At 34.8% G+C, this 25,743-nt stretch overlaps 1 protein-coding gene across 6 annotated transcripts in view; it reads right to left on the bottom strand.

The window, feature by feature from the left end:
* Positions 1-25,743, bottom strand: part of MMS22L (MMS22 like, DNA repair protein) — a 137,223-nt gene that overhangs the window by 14,439 nt on the left and 97,041 nt on the right. For all 6 annotated transcript variants that reach the window (XM_019028661.4, XM_055392004.2, XM_055392002.2 and 3 more), the window contains 8 exons: positions 25,533-25,726; positions 20,949-21,099; positions 18,449-18,600; positions 17,483-17,625; positions 12,128-12,287; positions 7,145-7,314; positions 4,316-4,527; positions 1,062-1,225 (listed from right to left, as the gene is read on the bottom strand). In XM_019028661.4, coding sequence (XP_018884206.3) covers positions 1,062-1,225; positions 4,316-4,527; positions 7,145-7,314; positions 12,128-12,287; positions 17,483-17,625; positions 18,449-18,600; positions 20,949-21,099; positions 25,533-25,726 — 1,346 coding nt within the window. The remainder of the gene's footprint in view (positions 1-1,061; positions 1,226-4,315; positions 4,528-7,144; positions 7,315-12,127; positions 12,288-17,482; positions 17,626-18,448; positions 18,601-20,948; positions 21,100-25,532; positions 25,727-25,743) is intronic.

A 25,743-nucleotide genomic window follows, 5' to 3' on the forward strand; every position in this document is an offset into this window, starting at 1 on the left:
TCCCTATTGCCACCATACTTTCCTTTTCTTCATTTATCACACATTCCTTTAGTTCTATGAATATATTTATAATAGTTACTTTGAAGTCTTTGTCTGTTAAAGACAGTATCTGACTGCTCTCACTGGCAGTTCCTGTTGCTTGCTTTTATTCTCAGTATATGGATTGTATGTGTCTGTTTCTTTGCATGTCCTGTAATTTTTTGGTGAAAATTGGGCTTTTTAAATAATGAAGTCCACTCCTCCTCTTGCCCTCTCACTGCCTTAGATATTGCTTCTGAGGTGATGTAACCTCAGGTATGCCCACAGTCTCCACGTGAAGACAATGGTTTTGGCAGGACTCTCTTTGACTGTCCCTTTCCCTGATCACACTCAGCTGTTAAGCTCCACTAATTAATTTCTGGGTGATTGTTTTAATGTTTTTAGTAATACACTGGGGCATAAATTGCTTTAAGGACTAATCTAATCAAATTTAGGCTCCTTTGAGGTCAGTGCTTGAGATTTATTCTGACCTAAGAGCTCTATCCCAAAGTGCTGGGATTACAGGTGTGAGCCATTATGCCAGGCCAATAAATGTTATTTTAAAGCAATCACTGGAAGTAAGGCTGATGAGACTGAAAACAAAAGGAGTAGAATCAAAGGACCCCTACCGGTTTGCCTCAAAAATCAGCTTAGATATTCCAGCAAAAACCTGAATAAAAAAAGTATGATGACCTCTCATTAGTTGATATTTAACAAATTGCCTTTAATACTGAAGTCAAAATGAACAAATATTCTTTGAGAGGTTAACAAATCTAATCAAGGGAAGTAACCCTTAAATAAACTATTTGCCTCAAGGGGAGAAAAAAAGCCAAAACTAAAATGGACCAAAACATCTCAGTTTTTAACCATTTTATCATACTTAATCTGAGCTGCTAGCTGGAGTTTATTCTTTAACCATGACCCATATCAAGAGATATAAAAGAATCACACACATTTTGTAACTATCCATTAAATTGAGGGGAAACAGTAGTTTCTTAACTTGTAAAAAGAAAATGGTAACAAAAATAAGCTTACAAACAAACCTTGTGGTTCACTGACTAACACCAAGCATTTTAAAATGCCAGGGAGGAGTAGTTCAACTTCATAAATGTCTGTGTTAGTTTCCTTGAAGAGTTGGAGGATGAAGGCCAGAATGGATGCTAAGCGAGGAGGAGGTGAGGACCCCTTATACTCAAGGTAGGATTTCCTGAAAAGAAGCAAAATTTTGTTTATTCTCTGCTTAAAGCTTCAATAGAGCAAGACCAAATGGCATATAATTTAAAGATATTGGCAAAATTTACCCCCCAAATTAATACAGTGCCACTTATATAAAATATGTATATTTTACCATGCTATCTTCAAACATAGGATTTTAGAAGCAATGACTGACTGTATATCCTTTTGGTGTGTTCTGAGGGCCAAAGCACAATATAGTCACAAACTAAATTGAAAGCAACCTTGTTTTAAAACGAACTCAAAATCCAAATGAAAGCCTAACTGTTAATTTGTGGGGTTTTTTTTTTTCCCTTTCTAATACAAGTCTGATCTCCTCTATTGGGTCCTCAATGCCGCAACATTTTCTCTAATGTCAAATTTGCATAAAGAAATCTCTCTTCATATCTGTTTATTTAAGGACTTGGAAGGAGTCTTATTTTTCCAAACAAACAGAGGACTGTCCTAGGAATAAGATAGGACATTCAAGCTTTATCTCCTTCCTTCCTCCAGCAAGTTAAAGACTCAGAGAACTAATTTAGGATTTAGCATTATCTCTCAAGACAAGACAAAATTTAGTACTAGAACTCAAGAGAGATCATAAGGATAATAATTTGACCCATCTTTGTATATTCTCACCTCTTAGAACAGGTCCAGGCCCATAACAAGTGTTCAGTATACATTTATTAAGTGAATAAATAAAAGTTGGAATTGCTTAGTTTCTACAAATGTCTAGACAATGTGAAAATCTGTCAAATACAGCTAAATATAAACTAGACATCCATATATATATATATTTGCAAAGTAATAATAACCATAAGGAAGAGAAACCACTAAGTATTATAAACATAAGGACAGGAACTATGTCTTAGTAATTATTTCTATTCCCTACAGTGACTTCCAACAAATACTACATATTAGAAAATTCATTCTTTGAGGTTTTGTCCAATTTTGTTTACTGCTGAATTCCTAATGCCTAGAACAAACATATATTGGGCGCCAGTGGAATGCCAGGTACATGTCTTAAGAACAAGAATATAAAATTGAATAAAATATGGTCTCTGAAAGCAAGAGGCCCACCATTGAGTGGAGAAGTTAAATGAGAAAAAGAAAAAGACAATTATAATATAGCATAATGGTGCTTTTGACAAAGATAAGCACAGAATTCTCAGGAATTCAGAAAAAAGAGCCCTAACTCAGATGAGGGAGTGCAGGAATAGAGAAGCATGGCATGGAAGAAGTCATAGAAGACAATCTCTATATCTTTCCTGAGTATTAAAAAAAAAAAGCCTTCAACTATAAACCACAAGAAAAACATTTTCACTGTGTGTTAAGTAAATAGGAAAGTCAACTAATCCTGGGATCCTAAACACTGGGGTTTTAAACAGTTTTACAGATTCAATTTCACTTCAGCATCTGTCATTTAGTTTGTACTAAAATTACTTCTGCAATATCTCAAACACTGTGTTAGGTTACTACAATCCTGTTGGAAATTCAGATACAAGTAAGGCAAAACTATCATAATTCTGCAAATTGAGCTGTACAGGGCATATGATTTCAAAAAAGGAAACATACATGGTACACTGACATATCAGGTGTAGGTTTTATAAAGGATACGTGGGATTTAGCCCCAAAAAATGACATTTTAATGGAGAAAGCAATTTGAATAAAGCTGTGACATAGGGAGGTATGAGGCATTTTGGAGGGGCAATATGAATCTTATTAGGGGTTGTATGACACCATATGTAATACATTTGGAAACGGTTAAGTGATGGATTGCAGAGAGCTAAGGAGCATGAAATTTATTTCACAGACAAAAAAGATATTGCAGGTTTAATGGCAGGGAAGTTTCATAACGAAAGAGTATTTTAGGAAAAGTAATCTGGGGGCATTGTTCAGGGTGGACTAGAAGAAAAGACTAGAGATGCAGAAAGCAGTCAGGAGATTCTGACAATAGTCTAGGTATAATGCACTAAAGGAAGAGAAATAGGAAAAGGAGGACAGGATTGCCAAAGGATGGGCAAGGAAAGGAAGCAAAGAAGATAAAGCTTCCAAACCTGAGTAACAGGACACTAAGAACTCAAAAAGGTGAGAGGTGAGATAGATTTTAGGCGGAATTCTATGAGAGGTAACAGATATTATTGGGTCATTAAAAAACACAGAAAACTAATACTAGATAAGAATAACATATATCACCATAGCATCTTAAAGTTTAAAAGCTAATTTCATATAAAAATAAATAATACATGAAGACAATGACAAAACATTTTTTATTACTGAACTTTCTAATGTTAAAGTTAAAGGATATGGACTTAGTAGAATATTTAAGAAGTTTTGTTTTTCATTTGCTTAATAAAACTGAGTTAAGACTAAACTAACAAAATAAGACTTCAGGGTGCTTCATTTCCAATATTAGCATTCATTTTTTCACTAAATTATCTTTATAAAATATAATTACTGTATTTTATTTTTTTGAGATGGTGTCTCGCTCTGTCACCCAGGCTATAGTACAGTGGCACAATGTCAGCTTACTGCAACCTCCGCCTCCCAGATTCAAGCAATTCTCCTGCCTCAGCCCCTGAGTAGCTGGGATTAGAGCCATCCGCTACCATGTCCAACTAATTTTTTTGTATTTTTAGTACAGACTGGGTTTCACCATGTTGGCCAGGCTGGTCTTGAACTCCTGACCTCTAGTGATCCACCCACCTCTGCCTCCCAAAGGGCTGGGATTATAGGTGTGAGCCACCACACCCAGCCAAATATAATTACTGTGTTTTATACAGTATAAAATACAAATATTGTTTATCTGATGAAAAACTAAAAAGCAAAAATATACCTTTAGGACATATATAAGGAAGGTAATAGCTACATAGAGAAAAGAGAAGGAATTTAAAGAGCATTGTCTTAGGCTGCCATAAGCAAATGTCATTTTAATAAATTCTTAGATAATGCTTCTCAGGAAAAAAAAAAAGCTTCTGAACTACTAGTATCCTAAGGGTTGCCAATATGTTTGAAATGCCACTTTATCACTTTAATAGAGCTTAATAATTTGTACATACCACCTATATTTAATATTTAGATGTACCTTATGACTTGTACAATGCATTTCTTTAGAGATGGTATTGGCGGAATAGTGGCTGTGTTTCTCAATGCCAACAAAACAGGATGTTGTCCAAGATCTGAAACATATGGTGAAGCTGGAAGAAATCGCCCAATATACTGCTCAATAACATTCCCTAGCAATTGGTTCAAATAGGCATTCGGATTTTGAGATTGACAACACACGATACACATGCCCTACAAGGAAAAAAAGTAAGAAATACTAAGAGGTAAAGTTTCAAAGAACAAACAATATTTAGAAACTCACTAATGAAGTCCCCAGCATTAATAATCATGTGAGAATATAAAAATCAAAAAGGATTCCTCACGTAATCCACAGACAATGTACATACGAATTACAAGGAGTTAAGCCTGGGCAATACATATGATATGGTATCTAATTAAGCATGTGTGTCTTTGAGGCGTGGACAAAGGAAGCAGGGGAGAACAGTAGGAAGACAAAGGCAGATTCTTTTCCTCTAATCATCAGAACACTTGAACATCTTGCTCATCAACTACATTTATGTGTACTTACAAAGTTATAAAACACCTTTAGGTCATTTTTTTCTAGGTACTGGTTATTTTGTCTAAGACTATACAATTTTTGCTAAAAGTCTTCCATGCTAAAAATCTGATAATTTTTTTTAAAGTAATAACAAAGGGCGAGGAATATGGAAATTAAGACTCGGAATAACAATTTACTTAGTTTTCCTATAACAGGCACTGTGCTGTGTGCTTTATATTCACTATTTCATTTAAATTTCTCAAAGAACCATTGAGTTAGTAATATTGTATCTCCATTTTACAGCTAGGATAACTAAGGTTTAGAAAAGTGAAGAGTTTAATACAGTCACACAGAACTCTTGATATCTGGTTGCACGTCTGTTTATTTAATCTCTTACATTTGTATAGCAGTTAACAAAATACTTTCATATATATTACAGTATTTAATACTTAAACCAATGCTCTGAGAGAAAATAATGTTTTCTGCTAGTATTAGTAAATATTAAATGCTACTAAATATAGATAATCACCAACACAGCAATACATTATATTATAAAAGTTAACTCTTAATTTGGTACTTGGTGACTCACAATGTATTTTCCAAGAGAAATAATTTAAAATGTTTGAAGTCTCCATTTTAGTTGTAAACGGGTACTTACCCAATAAGAAATTCTGAAAGTTTATTTGTAATGAAAAATAGCATACAGCTGTTAAAACTGTACCAAATAAACAACTGAAAAAAATCAAACAACGAACCCCTCCCCCAACCCACCCGCCACCACCAACTCTGTTTCTTGAGTGGTTTAAGGAAAAGCACATTAAATCAGAAGAAGATGAAGTAATAAATGAATATTTTCTGAAAATTCCGAAGAGGAGAGCTGGGTACCATGAAGAAATTAAAGACATAGCTCCAGTTCTGCCAAACAGATAATACACCAAACTTTTAAATTTACCACTAACGAAGCTTAAGAGAATTCTTATTAAATGGACTGTTTGGGCTTAGGAGGACCACATGGAAGAAATATTCCAGACTCTCCTGCTGCTCACCACTCCCCTCTATTCATCTCTCCCTCTGTGGGATTGGCGGTTCAGGCTGTGGTGTGGCTGCCTCCCCTTTTTGTCATTCTGCTAGATTAACACACTAAACTTCATTTTAAATGCTATTATGAATAAAAATTAGAGGGAAAATTTAAAACTTCTCAGAGATCTTAAAACTCTGTTAAGAAATACATCTTTGAAAAGAGATTGTTACATAATCAAAATCCATTTTCCCTTTCCTCCTCAGCTTCCCTTGTTGGACCTCAAATTAAGAAGCACTTATCTTTAATATCAGACACTAATGAATAATAAAGTACACCTCCAGTCTCATCCTTTCCTGAATGGCAGATCAATATTTCCAACTGCCTACCTCAAACTAAAGCTGCTCAGAAACCAATCCTTACCTTCATCCCGACATCTCCAGGATTTCCCATGTTAGTAAGTAGAACTACTATCTACGCAGATAGCCACTCTGGAATCTAGGAAGCATTTCACTTCTTTGAGTTCCTCCACAACACTCAATTAGCAAGTACTCTTAATCACAGCTCCCAGATGTTTTTGAAATCTGCTGTTATGGGTTTTATTCCCACTGCCTTAGGTCAAAACCTTCTGACAATATGTGGATTATTACAAGGAACTAGTTATCACTGCTTTCCAAAACCTCCACACCAACTATCTTACATATGGCCACCAGAATCATCTTTCTAAAATGTAAATATCATTATGTCACTTCTACTTCTCTGCTCCAAATTCATCAGGTCCCCATGTAAAAGATTAAGTCCAAACTTCTTAGGATGGAATATAAAGCCCTCCATTACATGGCTCCTCCCATATGACTCTCCAGCCACAACAGAACCATTCCATATTTTCTTAAAGCTCATGCCCTTGTACATGTTGCTCCCTCTGAAATGAAAAGCCCTCCAACTCCTACCCATTTTGCTCTTTTACCTCTGATGTCCTCTACAGTGTATTCTCTTATATCTCCTCACCCATAGTCTAATGGATGAGGTCTGAAAAAAAAAAAAATACTGAGCACACTACCATAAGTGTCTGTGCTCATCTACCTCCTCTCTCAACTTTAAGCTCCTCTGCTTTTTCATTTTTGTTTCCAAAGTCAAACATAAAAGCAATTTAAAATATGTTCAATAAATGTGCCACACAAGCATTTGAGATTATAATGTACAGTTTTTAAATCTGCATTTAGTAAACTATGTTTTTAAGGCAAAGTTTCAATATTTTTTTTTAAACTTTTAAGCAACCACGCATACTATACCTGGAGATACAAAGGAAGACTTTTCTGAATTGCTGACAACATAGGTGCAGGCAGTTCCTTCTCTTGCTGTAATACTGCATGTGGCAGCAGTAAACAATCTATGATCCGGAATAGTAATTTTTGGGCTTTAGAAGTGGCAAAGATTTGTGCCCATGATTTCACAAGAATTCCTAACAAAGAAGAGAAGTAACAGCATGTTGTTGTTATCCTCTGACCAGAACATTTTGTCACTTAATTTAAAAATTTGTATTGAAAGCACATGGGACCAAATTAAAGTAGGGAATAGGAAGAGACATATAGTAGAAGTAACAAATATTTATGTCAATTCATATATTTCACTAAAGAGACAAATTTTTCATAGAGTTCTGGGCCAAGGAAAACATACATTTTCCGAGCAACTGGCATTTAATATATACACTGGTTAAGTATCCCTAATCTGAAAATATAAAATCTGAAATGCTCCAAAATCCAAAAGTTTGTGAGTGCCAACATGATGATCAAAAGAAATGCTCATTAGACCATTTCAAATTTCACACTGTTGGATTAGGGGTGCTCAACTGGTTAAGTATACTGCAAGTATTCCAAAATCCAAAAAAATCTGAACTCCAAAATACTTCTAGTCCCAAGAATTTTAGACAAGGGCTAGTCAACCTGTTTACACTCACACATACAGTGGAATATATTTATACATTATGTGACTACATTGGCTGAATGTTGAAATTATTCAGATTTCCCTTTTTGCTTTCCCTCTGAGTTGCTAGGATGCCCAGATGCAAATTAACAATCCACCTTTTAAAGAATACTGTAGGATTATGCATTATGGTTTTATATGCATACTAATTTTCCCTGGGCCTCATCATGAAACTCTACATTTATTTGTTGGTACCCCTATTTCTTCATATTTTAATCTTACATGTAAGTGGCCTCAATCCAGTTTGCAACAGAAGTATAATTAAATTTAATTGTTAATACATGGAAAGCAGGATTAGCTATAAGCTAATCACTTAACCTCCACAAACTTCAGTTAACCTCCATGAACTTCAGTTTTTACACCTTTCCATTATTTAATATAAACAAACAAAATTTTAATTCTGAATGAAGAGAAACAGATTTCTTTGCTACTTGAAATATATTATGGCTTCCTTGGTGCTAGAAGTCTGTTAATTGCCACATCTGATGATAATAAAGCTTAACAAATGAGCACCTTTTGTTTAATAAAGTAATTAAGAGCAGATATATAATTCCCATTAGGATATATTATTACTATTGAGGTCTCCTTACTGAAAAATGAATTTAAAAACAGATTAAGTGCTTATCCAAAAAGCACAGTGGTACATCTACTGCATAAACTTTTATATTTTATTCCATCCTAGAAAGCAAAAACGGTAAAATTCAAAGTCATTTCCATCAAATAAAGAGTTTAAAATTTAAGCTCTGAAGGAAAACCAAAATATACTTATGGTAAAGTATACTGATGTTAAAGAAAAAAACTCAACAAATTATCACTTCTAAGAACAAACAGCAACATTCATCTTTTGTTATAAAAGGAAGTACAATAATCAATCATAAAGAAACATAATGTTCACTTAGCAAAGTTTTAAATAATGCTGGCTTGCGCCTCATTTCTTCAGTTGGTGGAGAATTTCAGTATGACAGCAATATTAGAAGAACTTATATTCTAATAACATTAATATACCTGTAAGGGAAACTGCTATCATCACTGGCATATGAAATGATTCTTATTACTCTCAGGTGTCATACAGGTATGTTTCACTTTCTACAGTTTTAGTTACCTGTGCTATAGGGTACCACATGGTATAGTTTAGTTACCGGTGATATAGGGTACCACGTGGTATAGTTTAGTTGCCCGTGGTATAGGATACCAATAAGATATTTTGACGAGGGGGTGGGGAAGGCAGTCAGAGAGAGACACAAAGTTCACATAACTTTTATTACAGTCTATTGTCACAACTGTTCTATTAATACTATTATTAGTTATTATGTTAAACTCTTATTTTGCCTTATTTATGAATTAAACCTTATCATAAGTATGTATGTACAGGCAAAAACACAGCATACATAGGATTGGTACTATCTGCAGTTTTAGGCATCCACTAGTGGTATTGAAACATATCCCCCATGAATAAGGGGAAACTACTGTATTTCATTTTCTGCAACGGTTAAAACACTTTGCTGAAGACTGTAAGCTTTAGGAGTTCATATAAGGTGGAGATATTTGTTTTACTGCTTGCTATCAGACACCTACTTTTTAGGTTTCAGCAATGAATATTTGTGTGTGTGTTATTAAAAATGCAAAATGGAAATATAAAAAGATTTTTAAAGTAAAAAACTGGGAAAGGTTTAAATACATACAGTACTTTTGTAAAAACCTAAGTTTTTTTTTTCTTTTCCTGGCTATAAATATATTATTTATTAACAAATAAAACTGAAAATACAAAAAAATTTAATACAATCTCTCCATTCAATGATAACCACTATACAAGCTCTTGAGTATTTACTCATTTTCTATCCTCTGTATTTTCTATCCTATGTATTTTGCCTACTTTCTACCCTACGTAAAAATTGGGATCACTACAATATACATTTTTAAATCTTTATAGTTAGAAAGTAATTTTGTTCATTTAAGAACATTAAAGGCTGCGTACAGCGGCTCACACCTGTAATCCCAGCACTTTGGGAGGCTGAGGCAGGCAGGCTGCTTGAGCCCAGGAGTTCAAGACCAGCTTCGGTAACATAGTGAGACCCTGTCTGTAGTAAAAATACAAAAATTAACCAGGCATGGTGGTGCACATCTGCAGTCCCAGCTACTCAGGAGACTGAGGCACGAGAATTGTTTGAACCCAGAGACAGAGTTTGCGGTGAGCTAAGATCACGCCACTGCACTTTAGCATAGGTGACAGAGGGAGACTGTCTCAAAAACAACAACAACAAAGAAAAACAAAAAGAACATTAAAAAATATATACTATTGCTAGATTAATAAAGTTATTAAATTCCAGAAATATTTATATAGTATACACTATCTCCTTCTTTGGAGCTCTTTAACTAATGTATCCCTAACTCTCAATCCAGCACCTGATACATAATAATTGTTCTTTTTTGTTCAAAATACATGACGATGGGAATAAAAAATTCAAGAGATGGCTACTATGAGTTTGAAATTTGGTGGGGGCATGTCATGTACACAAGTAATTGTAACAAATGGCAAACTATAAATAATATCATATCACAAGAAAAGGATAGATGAAGTGTAACGAGAGAGATGATCAAGTCTACTTGGCAATGTGGGACAAGTGGGGAAATTTGCGCTTGGCACCGAAGGGTCATGACTTGAATTTCAATTACAAAGCAAAATGGGGAAGAATGGCCAAAGAGACAGGGATGATTGAAAGCTTTATACATGGAAACAGAAAACTATCAGATATGAAGAATGAGAAAAACAAAACAAAACAAAATCTACAGAGGAGAGAAGTTGATGGATCCACCATGCCTTTTCAGCAATAACTGAGCTACAATTAAGATCACAGATGCCTTCTCCTTAATATGAAAGGCGATTTTATCAACAGTTCTGTGCCTTTCACTAGCAGTCTTGCAACCTTGTAAGTGAACAGCAGAGGTGTCCCCAGTTAGGAACTGTCAAGGTAAATAAAGTACAGTGTTTCAGTGGTTAACTCCTTCCCTCAAATGGTTATGCTATCCCAACCCCAACACATTTTAAAACACCTTGGAGCTCTCCAAAGTTTATACTTTGCTCTTTCTGTTTTATTCTAAACCTTTAACATGAAGAAATCATTAAGTTACCTATCCTAATTCCTAACAAATAAATGGGCAACACTGTAGCAATATACTCTTCCTAGTCTTTGAAACCTAGACAAAAGGAAAGAATACAGATCTGCCATGGAGACAAAAATCAACAAGGCAGCAAAGCAAAGAAAGTCTTCAATTTTTCCTAAGTAGAATTTTGTCCCATGTCTATATCAGACATTTATCTCGGCAAAAATCTAAATCTGGAAACAGAAAACTTTTGTAGACACTAATAAATTATAAGCATGAATGCCAATATACTTATTAATGTGTATTTTACTATTACACTTATAAATTCTCACTTACATTTTTCTCTAAAATTAAGATGCCTGAATTGCTATAGCTTTTCCTATAATTTACATCTTCTATTTTTACACATTTTCACATTCGCCTTTATCTTTTACAACAAAGATAAAAGGTTTCAGACAGCCCGAATCAGGCTTATTCATAAGATTAAAGGGAACAGATAAAAGGTTTTGACCACAGAGAAATAAAGGAAAAAAAACAAAAAACTTAAATTCTATATAAAAACTTCTAAGGAAATCTTTCTCATTTACCTTTATCCAATTCCTAGTTTTGGTTAGCACCATGGTTTTAGTAAAAAAAAAAATATGTTAATCACTGACTTCCTAAAGAAAGATAAACTCCATTGTTATAGAACAGGCATAGAAAATGATTTCTTTTTGAAAAGGGAAGAGTATTGTGAGAAACAAGATTTGAGGCATAAATATTTTTAGTGCTGTATTAAATCCTATCTCCTTCATACAGAGCAGAGCATAGAAATAGATGTAAGCGATAGTTTTCTGATGTTTTTAATTCTAACAATAGATAAGCGTTTTTTTAAAAAAGGTCCATTCTAGTTATTCAGGCATTGAAATGCGACTCATGACAGACTACTGAAAGCAATTGGTGCTAGCATATTTTCTGTATTGATCATAATTTTAACATTAAAACAATCAAAAGTATTGAAAAGAGATAGAGCAAGACAGAGATAGATTTGAAGGTCAACATGAATTACTTTAAGCTAAATCACTGTATTTCAGATTACTCTTATGATTGTATGGAGGGTAGTGATTTACCCAATATATACCTATCCATCATGATAGTATAGGCTCAACCTAAGGAAATGTTACTAGCAAAATAATGCCAGGAATACATACCCATCATTCCATAAGTCAGCTGCAGCCCTGCACTGAAAACTTTTTTTCCCAAATAAGGCTTAATATATTTTAATACTTCACCAAGGTATTCCAAGGACTTTGTGACCATGGCAGATTTATCAGAAGGTGTCTGGAGATTCCCGTAAGTTACACCAACAGCCTATAAATAAAGAAAAACATTATTTAACTTTCCAAGTTTTATACCATAAAGATTTGGAACATAAAGATAATTTTTTTCTCTTTTTCTACACACGCACCCATAGCCCTTTACATTTAAGCCTTCATTTGTAACCTTCCAATAAAGATACATAGGAATTAAAATACAAGTAAAAAGAATTAAGTCTTGTCTTTTATTATTAAAATAAAGGTTAAAGGAAGAATTTTTAAAAACTCACCAATAACTACTTATAGAAGGGCCGACTTAGCAAAATATCAGTGAAAAAAAAAAATGTGAAACTTATGTACACATACCTTGTAACTAAATCACATCATGACTTCCAGACAGGTTGGCTCACCATATTTCCCAGTAGATTACTAGGAATTCAAAATCCCCAAATTCCCCTACAAGGAAAACCTACAAGTAATGCCAACTTTTTACAAGCAAAACCTCTAAAAAGTTCAGCTTTATGATATGAATTCACTTTTCTTCCTAGAATTTTATGAGCCATCTGATGCCAGCTTAACTTCTCGGAAAAAAAAAGGATGGGCAGAGAAGGTAGAGATGGCAAAATGGAGAGTGGTAGAGAGAAATGTGAGGTGAATCAGTAAGAGAAGAGCAGAGACATGAGAAGAAGAGGAAAGAAAATAAATGAGAGAATAAATTGAGGAAAGGTTAGAATAAGCAAGGGGTGAAAGGTCACAAAAGAATCAAGAGAAGACTGGCTAAGAGATGGATTAGAAAGTTTAAGGAAAGTGGCCGGTGCGGCGGCTCACGCCTGTAATCCCAGCAGTTTGGGAGGCCAAGGTGGGCAGATCACGAGGTCAAGAGATCGAGACCATCCTGGCCAACATGGTGAAACCCCATCTCTACTAAAAATACAAAAATTAGCTGGGCGTGGTGGCGTGTGCCTGTAGTCATAGTTACTTGGGAGGCTGAGGCAGGAGAATGGCTTGAACCCAGGAGGTGGAGGTTGCAGTGAGCCAAGATTGCGCCACTGTACTCCAGCCTGGTGACAGAGCAAGACTGTCTCAAAAAAAAAAAGAAAGTTTAAGTAAACTAATAAAATTTTCAAACCATTTTTGAGAACTTATAATGAATTCCAATGACCCAAATTGGACCATGAATTGCACCAATACAAACAGTTCTGTGATTTTTCTTCTGCAGCACTCAGCATGTAAGACAAAGGAAAGAGAAGAGGTGGTTGCACTGAGCCAAGGTTGAGGGTTTGTAGATGTGACCAAAAGAAAAAAGATTCAAGATTGTGAGAATGTTGGTAAGAGTAGCTGAAGTAAGGCCCCAAGGGGTCTAATTACGGTGAATAGGGAAGGAAGTGAGGCCTTGGGAGAATGTTGTCCTAGGATAACAGAGAGGGGAAGATTACAGTGTGGTCACTCATGAGCTGGAAGGACAGATGATGGTAGTCAATGAGCTTTCAGATGCTCCAAGAGATTCCACTGCTCTGGGTTTAGTCACGGAAGTGGGTGGATGAAGTAGGGCAGAAGTGAAAGACTACTTCTTTCACTGAAAGACTGAAAGAGTACTACAGAAGCTTTGAAATGAAAGCTTAATAGAAGTCATCCATGGTGACATTAAAGTTGGACACGCTGACAATAAAATGTGAAATGAAAAAGATAAGAGAGTCAGTGAACCTAAATGAGTGACTGTGAGATTAGCAGATAAGAACAAGAGATATACTTGACTAATCCCATTCCTCTCTATTTAGCTCTCTTCCCTTTGTTTTCTACACTTCTTTCCCTTGACTAGACGTTCTCAAACTCTTTGGTCTCTGTTCCCTTTTGCACACTTAAAAATGGAGGATCTTGAAGAGCTTTTAATTATTTGGGTTATATCTATTGATATTTATGATATTAGAAAATTTTATTTATTAATTCATTGAAAAGTGATAATGAACATTACATGTAAGTAACATATTTTAGTGAAAGACTATTTCCCAAACAAAAAACAAATTTAGTGAGAAAAGTAGTATTTTTTAACATTTTTACAAATCTCTTTTATGCCTGACTTAATAAAAGACAGCTTGATTCTTGTATCTGCTCCTGTATGATTTATTGTGGTATGCTGCAGATGAAGAAAATACAGATTCAAAAATATATGTGGCTGGAAGAATAAGAAATATTTTGAAAGATTTTTCACATAACCATGAGAATTCCTCTTTGCTATTATACCAAAACTTGACAAGCGGTATTTCCTACAGATTAGTTGTAACTAAACCATGGTGTCTGAAACCATGTCAATAAACATTTTATATTCTGTTAAATTAAAAGCCATTGGTCTACCCTGTATTTTGAGTGACTCTTTTACATCCATGAATGCTTTTTAAAAAGCCTGTATTCGTCATTTGGAAAATTGTGGTTCACTGAGTTACACAGCTTCCCAATGTTGACACACTTCATTATTTATATCAGGAAAAAAAAATCACACCTGCTAATACCACCACCATTCTCATCAGAAAATAAGTATCGGGAAGCTCTCAAGATCACGATGACAAATACAAGTTTCTCAAAATTCTAATTTTCTTGAAAGCTTGAATTATGTTATTAGCAACAAATACTGTCAGTTGTTTGCTTTGAAGTGGCAGGCTCACTTCATTCATTTTTTGAGAAAATGTCTGCCAAATAGCCAAGTCTGAATAACCATACTTTGTCAGTTGTTCTTTTAAGATAAAAGCAGTCAGTTGAGCTTGCAACTCAAATAATCACACAAGTGCTTTTCATTTAGACAACCACATTGCTTTGGTATGCAGCAAAAGTGCTTTAAGTGCACTTTGCATTGTCATTCACGGAATACTGAAAGTACATGTACTCAAGAGTCAAAACGTAATAAAATAAATAATTTTACTGCTTCATTGAAGATATTCTTAAGTGAAACTGGCTTTTTCTTCTGTAAATGCATGGCAGTATCAATTATAATGAATACTAGTATAATCTTGGGCCACAGTGTTGATTCATGTAAAAGATTTTACACTATTTGTGCAAATATTAATACTGTTTTGAGCAGGTGGTATCAGTAATTCCCAGGGGTCTATGGACTACACTTTTGAACACCAGTGCCTTAGACTTCTCAATATTGCTCTATGCTTAGGCTTAACTTCCCTAGCCTAAAAAACATGCATTTCTCGGTACCTTGATAATAATAACTTAGATGTCATACTATCATTTCTGTGCAGAAAAGAGTTAATACAGCAGACCCAAGACTGCTACTCTTAAAATGTCCTGCTTGCAAGGCTGGCTCTTGGCTGGTATTTGGGGTCTTAGATTTTGAAAAGCTTCCTACAATTCCTTGATCCTAAACTGGTCTATGCAAATAATATGGTTTATGCTGAATACCTGCTTTCCTTCTGGAACTGGAATTCTCTAAGTATGAGGCAAAGAGGGCATATGTGACCAGTCCCCAATAATAACCATGGGCACTGAGTCACTAAGGAACTTCCCTGGCAGGTAGTGTTTCACATGTCTTGTCACAATTCCTTGCTGAAAGAATTAAGCATATCCTGTGTAATTTCACTGGGAAAAGAATCTTGGAAGCTGTGCCTGGTTTCTTCAGACTTTTCCTCATGCATCTTTTCCTTTTGCTGATTATGCTTCATATCCCTCTGTTAATAAGTCATAGCTGTGAATACAACTATATGCTAAGTCCTATGAATCACAGAACCGAGGGATAATCTTGGGGAGACCTGACACAACTTAAAAATGAATAAATTTAAAACTGAATTCCTCACCTACTTCTGTCACCCTAAATCATGATGTTCCTATTTCTCCTTAAGGTATCATCACTCTTTTAGTCAAACACAGCATTTATTTCATACCCATTCAGAAATCCCACAACCATTCAATCTTTGATTCCTTCTAAACCTCACTAGCTTTTGGCCAAGAGTTTTCTGCACCTTTAAGTTACACTATTGTTACTTATTTTCATTAAAAAAATTATTTAACCAAATCATATCTACTTAAAAACTTACAAAGCCTTCACAATCTTCACAGGATAAAATCCAAACTTCTTATACCAAAATGCTTTAAATTCTTTACCTACTGATTGATCTGTCAACCAACTGGCACTTAGCATATAATGCCTTGTGTTACTATTTTAGTCTTTGTGTATGTCTTATATACACAGAGAAGTAAAGGCTACCTGAGATAAAAAACTACTTCTTTTGGTTTTTCAAATCACTACGAAGTTCTAGCATAATATTATCTAGCATTCAGCAAAAAACTCATTTTCTTAGTTGTGAAAGAACAATTAATTTGGGCTAGATGAAAATTATCAATGAAGAACTTGATTTCTAGCTCCATTTCTGATCCATTATAGCTCCTAGCACACCACAGGCATTTGATTGCAGGTTCAGATCCAATCAACAACTAAATAAGGGTCCAAATGGAATGTGTATTTTATATCTGCATTTACTATTATCAAATATTTTTAGAGATTGCATGACATCTCTAATTGTCATACAATTGTACCTTAACTTAATAGAAACCAATGGAAGAATTAACATTTATGGAAAGAGCTTATTGATTTTAATTATTTTCACTGCAGCTAATACCAACCACTCTGTGGGAAAATAAACCAACTTTTACAATTAGTAGCTTACAAAAGACACTAATCCAAACACATTAACAACTAGGTTTGTAAAACAAACACTCTCACATAGATAAATTTCTGTACAATAATTAATAATAAAATTTTGAATGGTACTGTTTATTATGGAAACAAAACAAAACAAATGGATTGGATTTTAATGCTCCAACTATACTATCATATGAAGTAGATGGTGCTTATGCCTACACTGTTCGCTACAGGGTGATAAACACTAAGGTGGGAGTATTATGGAATGTTTACAAGGATATTCAGTTCCCAAGCATCTGAACAATGCGGTTGTCCAGCAACTGTGTCAATATTCCTACAATTTAGATTAGCCTTAGAGTAAAGCTTTTTTGTGGTATTCTTTAGTTTTATTATTCTTCATTAATGTAATTTTTCTGCTGTCCTTAAGTGTGAATTGTACTATACCTTAGATTCACATTTTTCTTCCTCCAGAACTTTATAATAGCAGGCAATCAATAGTATGATTCAATTTATAATAATTCATTTTATAGAAAAACTTTAAGAATACTTCAGGTTTTTCTGAAAATTAATTGTAATTAATCTGGACAATTATACTAATAAATGACAAATACCTCAAAGAATCGAACAAGTGCTTTTTTAGGGTCTTCTGAGATGGATAAATATTCAACTTGGGCCTTTGAGAAAATACTCTTTACTTCTGAGAGATTAAATAGTAATCTTGTCAGTTCGACCAACTGTTTCATGTACTCTTTTTCTGTTAAAATAAAATAGTATTTGTTATATCAATTTATATAACATACTATATACATAACCACACGTACAACATATATATAATGTATATATGAGAAGTAATACAGCATTCTTCACTTATGACATGCTTTCTTTTAAAATTCAAATTTCCACACAAGGACTTCAAATTAAATTTCTCTCACTTATGAACATCCTTTCCCCAAAAGTTATTCATGCAACACCAACTGATATAATAAAATATTAAAGTAAATTTGGATGATTTTTTTCAGGCCAACCTTCATGAAAATAACAAGTGGCCACAAACAATAGCTTTGGGAAAAGACATGTCCTACAGACAACAGAACTGCATGGGACATTTTTTAAAAAGTACAGATATCACTCAACGACTACTTGTAAAGCAGAAGAAAGGCAAAATATCTAATATAAAATGGGAGAGAATTATTCATAATTGGGTATTTTTCTTTTTAGGGTGTTCACAGTGTGATATCTGGTTACTCGCTTCAGAGTTCTACTTTTTTCGTGATCAGTTGCTTTAAAAAAAATAGCTTGTCACCTGAGAAGCAAATTTCTGTTCTTGGCTTCCAAGGAAACAAGTTCTTTTATCTTTTATAGCAGAGAAGTTTGTCATATATAGTAACAGGAAAATAAAAAAAAAACAAAACAAAAAAACGGAAACAGGCTACAAAAGGAAATTAAGTTCTGCTTGTATTCATACCCAATTACGAATATTTTGTATATTTTCTATTAATTACATAACAAATGATCTAGACAGCAAATAGCTTTCCATAGATACCCCCATCCTCCCCAAAAAACGTACACTTACTTACCAACTGCCTGTTCCAGATTTTTATCTATGAGCAAATCATCAGGCCCAGAGAGGTTTTTAATATACATTTGCAAAACACAACGAATCCATGATCTTACGGTTAAGGCTTGAAAAGATACATAGCCTGAATGAGAAAGTGCTTCACATAATGTGCTGTAAAAACAAATTGACAAATATTTTTAAAACAAAAACAACGTTTCCTGAGTATAGAGATTAAGAAGTAAAGAAAAACATTCTAACATCCCCGCAACTCCTTGGCCTCATTTATTTTTCAGACAAACACACTAACGTAGGCATGCATTGTTGAAAATGAATACTACAGATAAACCCAAAAAGATGTTAAACAAATATCCTTCTTTTCATTTTTAATGTTATAATTTTCAATTTTCCTTTTTCCACTGATGGCATATGTGTAGGTTTATGTTAAGGAAGAAGACAAGAAAGAATGTGGCTACCAAGGAAAAAGCAAGGGCTTATTATAACTAGCTAGGTGAGATAATAATGAAGGAAGTGGCAAGTAGAATAAATATCAGTGGTCGTTAGAATAACAGAGAAGTAGTCATGAACGTATGCTCTCTCACTATACGGAGAGTTGTTACTAAAAATTACCTCACAAAGAATTCCAAAACCATTTGCCAGATTTAAAAAATAATTATCTATATGAAGACAATGGGCTGGCTAAACTTGTTTTTTTTTTTTTGTTTTTTTTTTTTTTTTGAGACGGAGTCTCGCTCTGTTGCCCAGGCTGGAGTGCAGTGGTGCAATCTTGGCTCACTGCAAGCTCTGCCTCCCGGGTTCACGCCATTCTCCTGCCTCAGCCTCCCAAGTAGCTGGGACTACAGGCGCCCGCACCATGCCCGGCTAATTTTTTGTATTTTTAGTAGAGACAGGGTTTCACGGTGTTAGCCAGGATGGTCTCGATCTCCTGACCTTATGATCCGCCTGCCTCGTCCTTCCAAGGTGCTGGGATTACAGGCACGAGCCACCGTGCTTGGCCACTAAACCTGATTTCTAACCCATTCATTAGTCAGGGTAGAGAGGATGGGGATGGTCTTAACCTAAATATAAAATGTTATGTAATGTCCAAAATTTTTAAAATTCATACAAACCACAAATCTAAAAATGTTTTGAAATACCTCGAATATAAGTTGTCATAAAAAAGTACACAATGAAGAAGAACACAGACTGGTTATTTATTACCTTATAACTTTCCCAAAGCTATATAGCACCTTTGCAATTCAGTTTCTTCAAATGTTACTAATACGCTAACAATATCATTTTTTAAGTAGAAATTATTTCAAATTATTTCAGCAAAAGTCTTTAATGCATAATATAAATGTTCATTACTATTAAAGAATTCTCAAACTGGAAGGGATTGTAAAAGTAATCCAACTGAATTTGAACTCTCTTACTTGACAACTGAAAGGCCAATGATAAAATGTATACTTAATGATACTGCTTATTGAAGCTTCCTTAGGAAAAGACTTAGCTCACCAACTACATCTCTCTTCATTTCCACTGATGGGCAGCTTGGACAAAAACTATGTTAAGATGAGGGAAAATAAAATAAATACACAGGCCTAAGAGGACCGAGATCTCATAAACCTACACATATGCCATATGTACACATGACGTATGTGTAGGTTTATGCTAAGGACGAAGACAGGAAAGAATATGGCTACCAAGAGAAAAGCAAGGGCTTATTATAACTAGCTATGTGAGATAGTAATGAAGAAAGTGGCAAGTAGAATAAAAATAAAAACCCTAGAAAAAGTAAACAGAGAAGTGGTCATGAACATATGCTCTCTCACTCTACAAGCAGTTGTTACTAAAAAGAGGACTAAGACCTCTTAGGCTTGTATATTTATTTTATTTTCCCTCATCTTGATGTTCTTATTCAAGTCTTCCTGACCACTCTACACTATTTCTATTGTAACTTTATTCATTCTATTTTTTTTTCCAATGAGGTTCCTCAGATCTCTTGTGTAATGTGGCAGGAAATACTTATAGATAAGGAAGACATTGTTCAGGTGAAGTATCTTGTTCATGATCTCATGAGTTAAGAGTGAAAACTCATGATCTCATGAGTTAAGAGTGAGTTAAGAGTTAAAAATCTAGCAGTAAAAAGGAAAGCTATCATTAAAACGAAAACTGTAATAAATACCAGTATCTTACAGATTTAGTAATAATAAATGTGTAATTTCTTTCACAGTGGGATGTGTAGAAAGGTCACTTCAGTATGATGATAAGGCAGTCTTACAAAAACAGTTTTGAAAGGGCTTAACAAACAACTTTTTTTTTTAAAGCAGGCCACAAAATATAAGTTAGTGTTCTTACTATTACTACTGTCGAAAGGCTGATATATCTGAAAGTAAAAACCTGACAAAGTGAGAGTATATGTAGTAGAGATCAGTCCTCATTTGTGAAAATTCTTAGCTTCCTAGGATACTGATCTGTCACAGGTTTGCATTAATGTGTATGCCTGAAATAAAAGCACGTACCTATTTTGTAGGACATGACTTAAATATCTTGCTACAACTTGAGGGCAGATGATATCATCCCAACCAAAAAGTTGAATAATTGATATAACTGGCTGAGGCTGAAAATCTGATGGAGCTGTGCTTGGCATGTCCATTGCTAGCAAAGTAAAGTCTAGATTCAAAATGAGAGAAACTTAAGGTCAGGAATCTTTAAAAACCATTTCTGACCCACACACCCCTGGCCAATTATAACAAGTGTTTTTTTTTTTTTTTTTTTTTAGTACCAAATAATAAAATGTTCTACTTAGAAATGTAGAGCAAACAAAAAGCTAAAACTGAACAAATTCATGTTGTCATAGAAATTTCTGTAGCATCTAGATCTCCAAGAAAGGCCTAGAAGAATTTATCTCTGCATTATCATTACAGATCTATAATGGCTCCCTCTAATTACAAATTCTATGCCTGAGGTTTTGGCTAATGTGCCTCCACCATTCAAAAGACCTATTTATAAAATATGTCCAGCATCTAGTCTTCCAAGGAAGCAAATGTGCCTGTCATCTGCCACAGGTGAACAGTTCCTTCTCACCTTAGACACTGGACATTCTCTTCTATTAAACAGAGATCTCCTACAATCAATGACACTCCACTTCCTTTAGAACCCACAAAGTCTAGGAACTAGAATTCCTTAGTTAACCATGCTAAACAAATATGTTTTATTTTGTGATTTTTCTTGGGAACCCATAAACTCATTTTGTATGATATTAATTTGTTTGTCAATACATTATTTATTAAGAACTCCTATGCAGCTTTCCGAAACGGGGTGGCTGTCTATTCTCCCACTCCCCGTATACCACTTGATCTACCAATAGGGTGAGATTACTCCTTGGTCCACATTGCTGCTTCTAGACTATTCTCCCCTCTTCCTCCCTAAAACTGCTAGCTTTGAATTTCATATCATCAGGTTATATTAGTCACTATCTTTGTTGCATTTACCTACTACTTCCTAGTTCACCTCCTCCTCTCATTCTTTGTAGACTGTAGCTCACTGTCATGCTCTCCAACAGCACTCCTGCCATAATCTTTTGTGATTATTTTTCTCCAGTGTCATGGACTCTTGATTTCTTGAACTCCTCTGATTTAATGAATCTATCTTCCATTCTACGTCAGCCATTCACTCCCATGCTGATACCCAGAGACCTTGGCATTACCAGTAACTACACTCTCAGTAATTTCAATTGTAAAGTACCCCAATTTTTGACTCCAAACTAGCTTTCCAACTTTCCTCTTCTCCCCCAACTCCAACAATTCTTTGATTCCCTCAGGACCTACAATCCACTGATCCTACAACCATTTCCTCATCCCTCCTTGTCTCCATGCCTTCCCTGTCCCTCTTTAGGATGCTTGATTGCATGGTCCATTATTATACTCATTCATTTATACTACCAACTCTTGCTCCTTTCTTGATTTGTGTACTTGCCTGGAAAAATCATCACCTGTTTAATTCAAACTCTTGGCCTTTTCCCCAAGTGTACCAGTATTAAATGGCTGAAGAAGAACCATGCTGACTGATACCACTTAACATTTATGACTACAGACTTCAAGTAGGCTCTTAGAATTGGCCAGCATTCCTATGACATTTCCCTAGTCCATTCAGTCTTTTATTCTCTTAGGGTACAATTGCATATCTTCTCTTCACTCTTCATCAACAGCCAGCACCTTCTGCCCCTTCCTCATTTTCAGCTGATGGACTGACTTAATACTTCACAGAGAAACAAGAAACATCAGAAGAGAACTAACAAGCTGCTACCACATTTACCCAGTTGCCTTCATCTGGGCTCACTTAGCCTTCTCTTCTGCTACTAGAGATGAACTGAGGCCAAGTTCTCTATAAGATCCCATTTTCTCTGGGCACTAAAACAAAAGTGACTTTGTACCATGCAATTTTCCTTCACTTTGGAGCATTCCTGTCAGCATTTTAAATATACTGAAATGTCTCCCATGTTATTTAAAAACCAAACAAAAACAAACCTTCCTCTTTGACCCCTCTAGCTACTATCCCCATTTTTCTACTTCTCTTAAACAGTGATATTCAAAAAGATTAATCTAAATTTGCAGTCTGCAATTGCTCTTTTCACATTTTGTCTGGAATCATCCTCTATCAGGCCTTTGCCTCTCCACTACATACAAACTGCTCTTTCAGGTCACCAGTGACTTCCCTCTTATTAAATCCAATGACTAATTCTCAGACCTTATCTCACTTGATCCATCTGTAGAAACTGAGCTGTTGATCACTTTCCTCTCTTTGGGCTCCATGGCACCACATTTCCCTGCTTTTTCTTAACTTACCTTCATTCCTCTCCAGTCTCCTTTCTTGTTTCTCCTGACCCTACAAATCTGAACAAAGGAATACCCTAAGGCCCAGTCCTCAAACTTTTCTTTTCATCCATACTTGCTCTATGGGTGATCTCATCCAGTTTCATGGTTTTAAAGAATTATTTATATATGGATGCTTTCCAACTTCAAATCTCTAGCTTGGACCTCTTCCTGAACTCTAGGATCATTATCTAAGTGCCTACTTAACATGTCTACTTGGATTTAATGAACATCTTAAAAAAAATTACCAAAAATGTTAATCTTCCCTCATAAAATCTGTTCTAGCCTCAATCTTCCTCATCTCAGCAAATGGCTATAGTTACCCTTAATTCCTCTCTTTATCTATTTGGTTACCGTATCTTACCCACTTAGCAAATTCTGTCAGCTCTACCTTGAAAATACTTTCTTCAGATGGGAAACCCGACCACTTCTCACCACCTCTACTGCCACCACTCTAGCCACAGCTGCTCATTTTTGGGTTATTACAATAGTTCCCTAACTGCCTTCCTGCTTTTCCCCTTGCCTAGTCTTCCTACAAGTCTAGCCTCAACCTAGCAGCCAGAGGACTCTTATCACTCCTCTGCTCAAAACTTTTCAACAGCTTCCAATCTCAGAGTAAAACCAAAAGTCTTTATAACCACTTACAAGGCAGAACACAAACTAGCTCTCCATTACCTCTTGATCCATCTCTTAGTTCTCTTTCCCTTTCTCATTCCACATGAGCCTTTGCTGCTTCCCTATAGTTTCTCAAACACACCAGACATGTTCTTGCCTTCAGACTTCTGCAAAGCATGGTCTCTCATCTCCTTCAGTTCTTTGCACAAATATTACTTACTTGGGCCTTCCTGACCACTCTATTTAAAATTACAACTGCCTCTGGCCTTCTGTATTCCTATCCTATATTCCACTCTTTCCCACAGCATTTATCACCACACATTACACTATTTATTCATTTAGTGGTCTTCCTATGCCCCAACACTAGATTATGAGCTCCTTGAGAACAAGTATTTTTGTCCTTCTTCTCCATTAGTATCTCTCCAATGCCTATTAAACTAGGTATTCAGTAACTTTTTTTAAATGAAGAAAATCATTCTCTCCTAAACTATCAAGTCTTTATTTCAATCAAAGCCAAAGTACGCATATTTTGCTTTCTATTTATATACCATTTATCTTCAGCATCTAAGACAGCACTGACTGAACTGATGCATTATTACTTTTGTTGACTGGCAGTTGGGATGATGCATGTACACAAGTTATATCATTAATGACTGCTTAAACTGGTTGAATATCAATATTTATTTTCATAGATATTACAGTAGTTGGAAAATTGTTGTCCTGTCACAATTCTTTAATCTATCATTGTAAAGTCTTAATTATAGAAGTGTTATCAGAATTCAAAATCTTTTCAAATTTAAATCATTAGTCTTTTACACAGCACTTTAAGCTCAGTTTTCCTCGTACACACTAGGATAAATATTGGTTTAAATCTTAGGTTTTTAAAACTATTATTTAAAAATGAATTAAATACCTTTAAATGGACTTCATTCAAGTACATGGAGTTACCATACTAATCACTGTCTATTCCAATACTTCTTAACATATTTTGAGCAAAATACCCCCTTGAGAAGACAATGCCCTCTTCTTAGAAATGATATATATGCACATATATTCAAATTCTTGCCTATAATTTCATGAGATCCAGAGTCCCTTAAAGCCTAAGGACATGTCTTTAAGTTAATAATCAAATTAAGTAAAAATTACAACTTAAAGTAGAATCTAGTAGAAGTCAGAACAATAACATCCTATATATTCAATGTCATTCTGATCTCGTCTTCTTGGGGTTGAAGTGGTATTTATTTTATATTCTTTTGCTCTTTACACAAATTAACTTCATCTTATACCTATATATCTGCTCATACAATTTGAAAATAAACTACTTGAATCACACGTAATCAAATGCTAGTTTACCTTCCAAAATATTACATGCATAAAAAAAGCTTATGTACATTCAATACTTTCAGGATAGAAAATTATCTTATTTTTAGTAAATAATCATTTAATTTTTAGCAATAAATAAGCCAAACGATCCCAATTTATTAATATGTAATTTGTTTCATCTTTCTGGCTGACAAAATGTTTGCTATACAAGAGTTTGTTACTAAGAAAATAAAGGAAAATACTGACAAAGAGTCCGCAAAAAGAGAAATTAGCAAATTAATAATTAATGCTGACCTGCAGCTGCATCCGCAAGTTGTGAGAAAGGCACTACCTGTGACATTCTCTGACTCTTCAAAAATGAAAAGAAATGTCTCCACAGTGCACTGGCAACTGCAGCAAGGTGGCGCTCTTTCGCCGATAATGAAGACTGTACAAATAGGTCCACATTGTCCCTTTGAAGTTCCTGACACAATTGTTGATGCATACTCCTAAAAAGAAATAAAAA

This window comes from Gorilla gorilla, chromosome 5 (genome assembly GCF_029281585.2).
Source record: "Gorilla gorilla gorilla isolate KB3781 chromosome 5, NHGRI_mGorGor1-v2.1_pri, whole genome shotgun sequence".
In the NCBI taxonomy this organism is placed as follows: domain Eukaryota; kingdom Metazoa; phylum Chordata; class Mammalia; order Primates; family Hominidae; genus Gorilla; species Gorilla gorilla.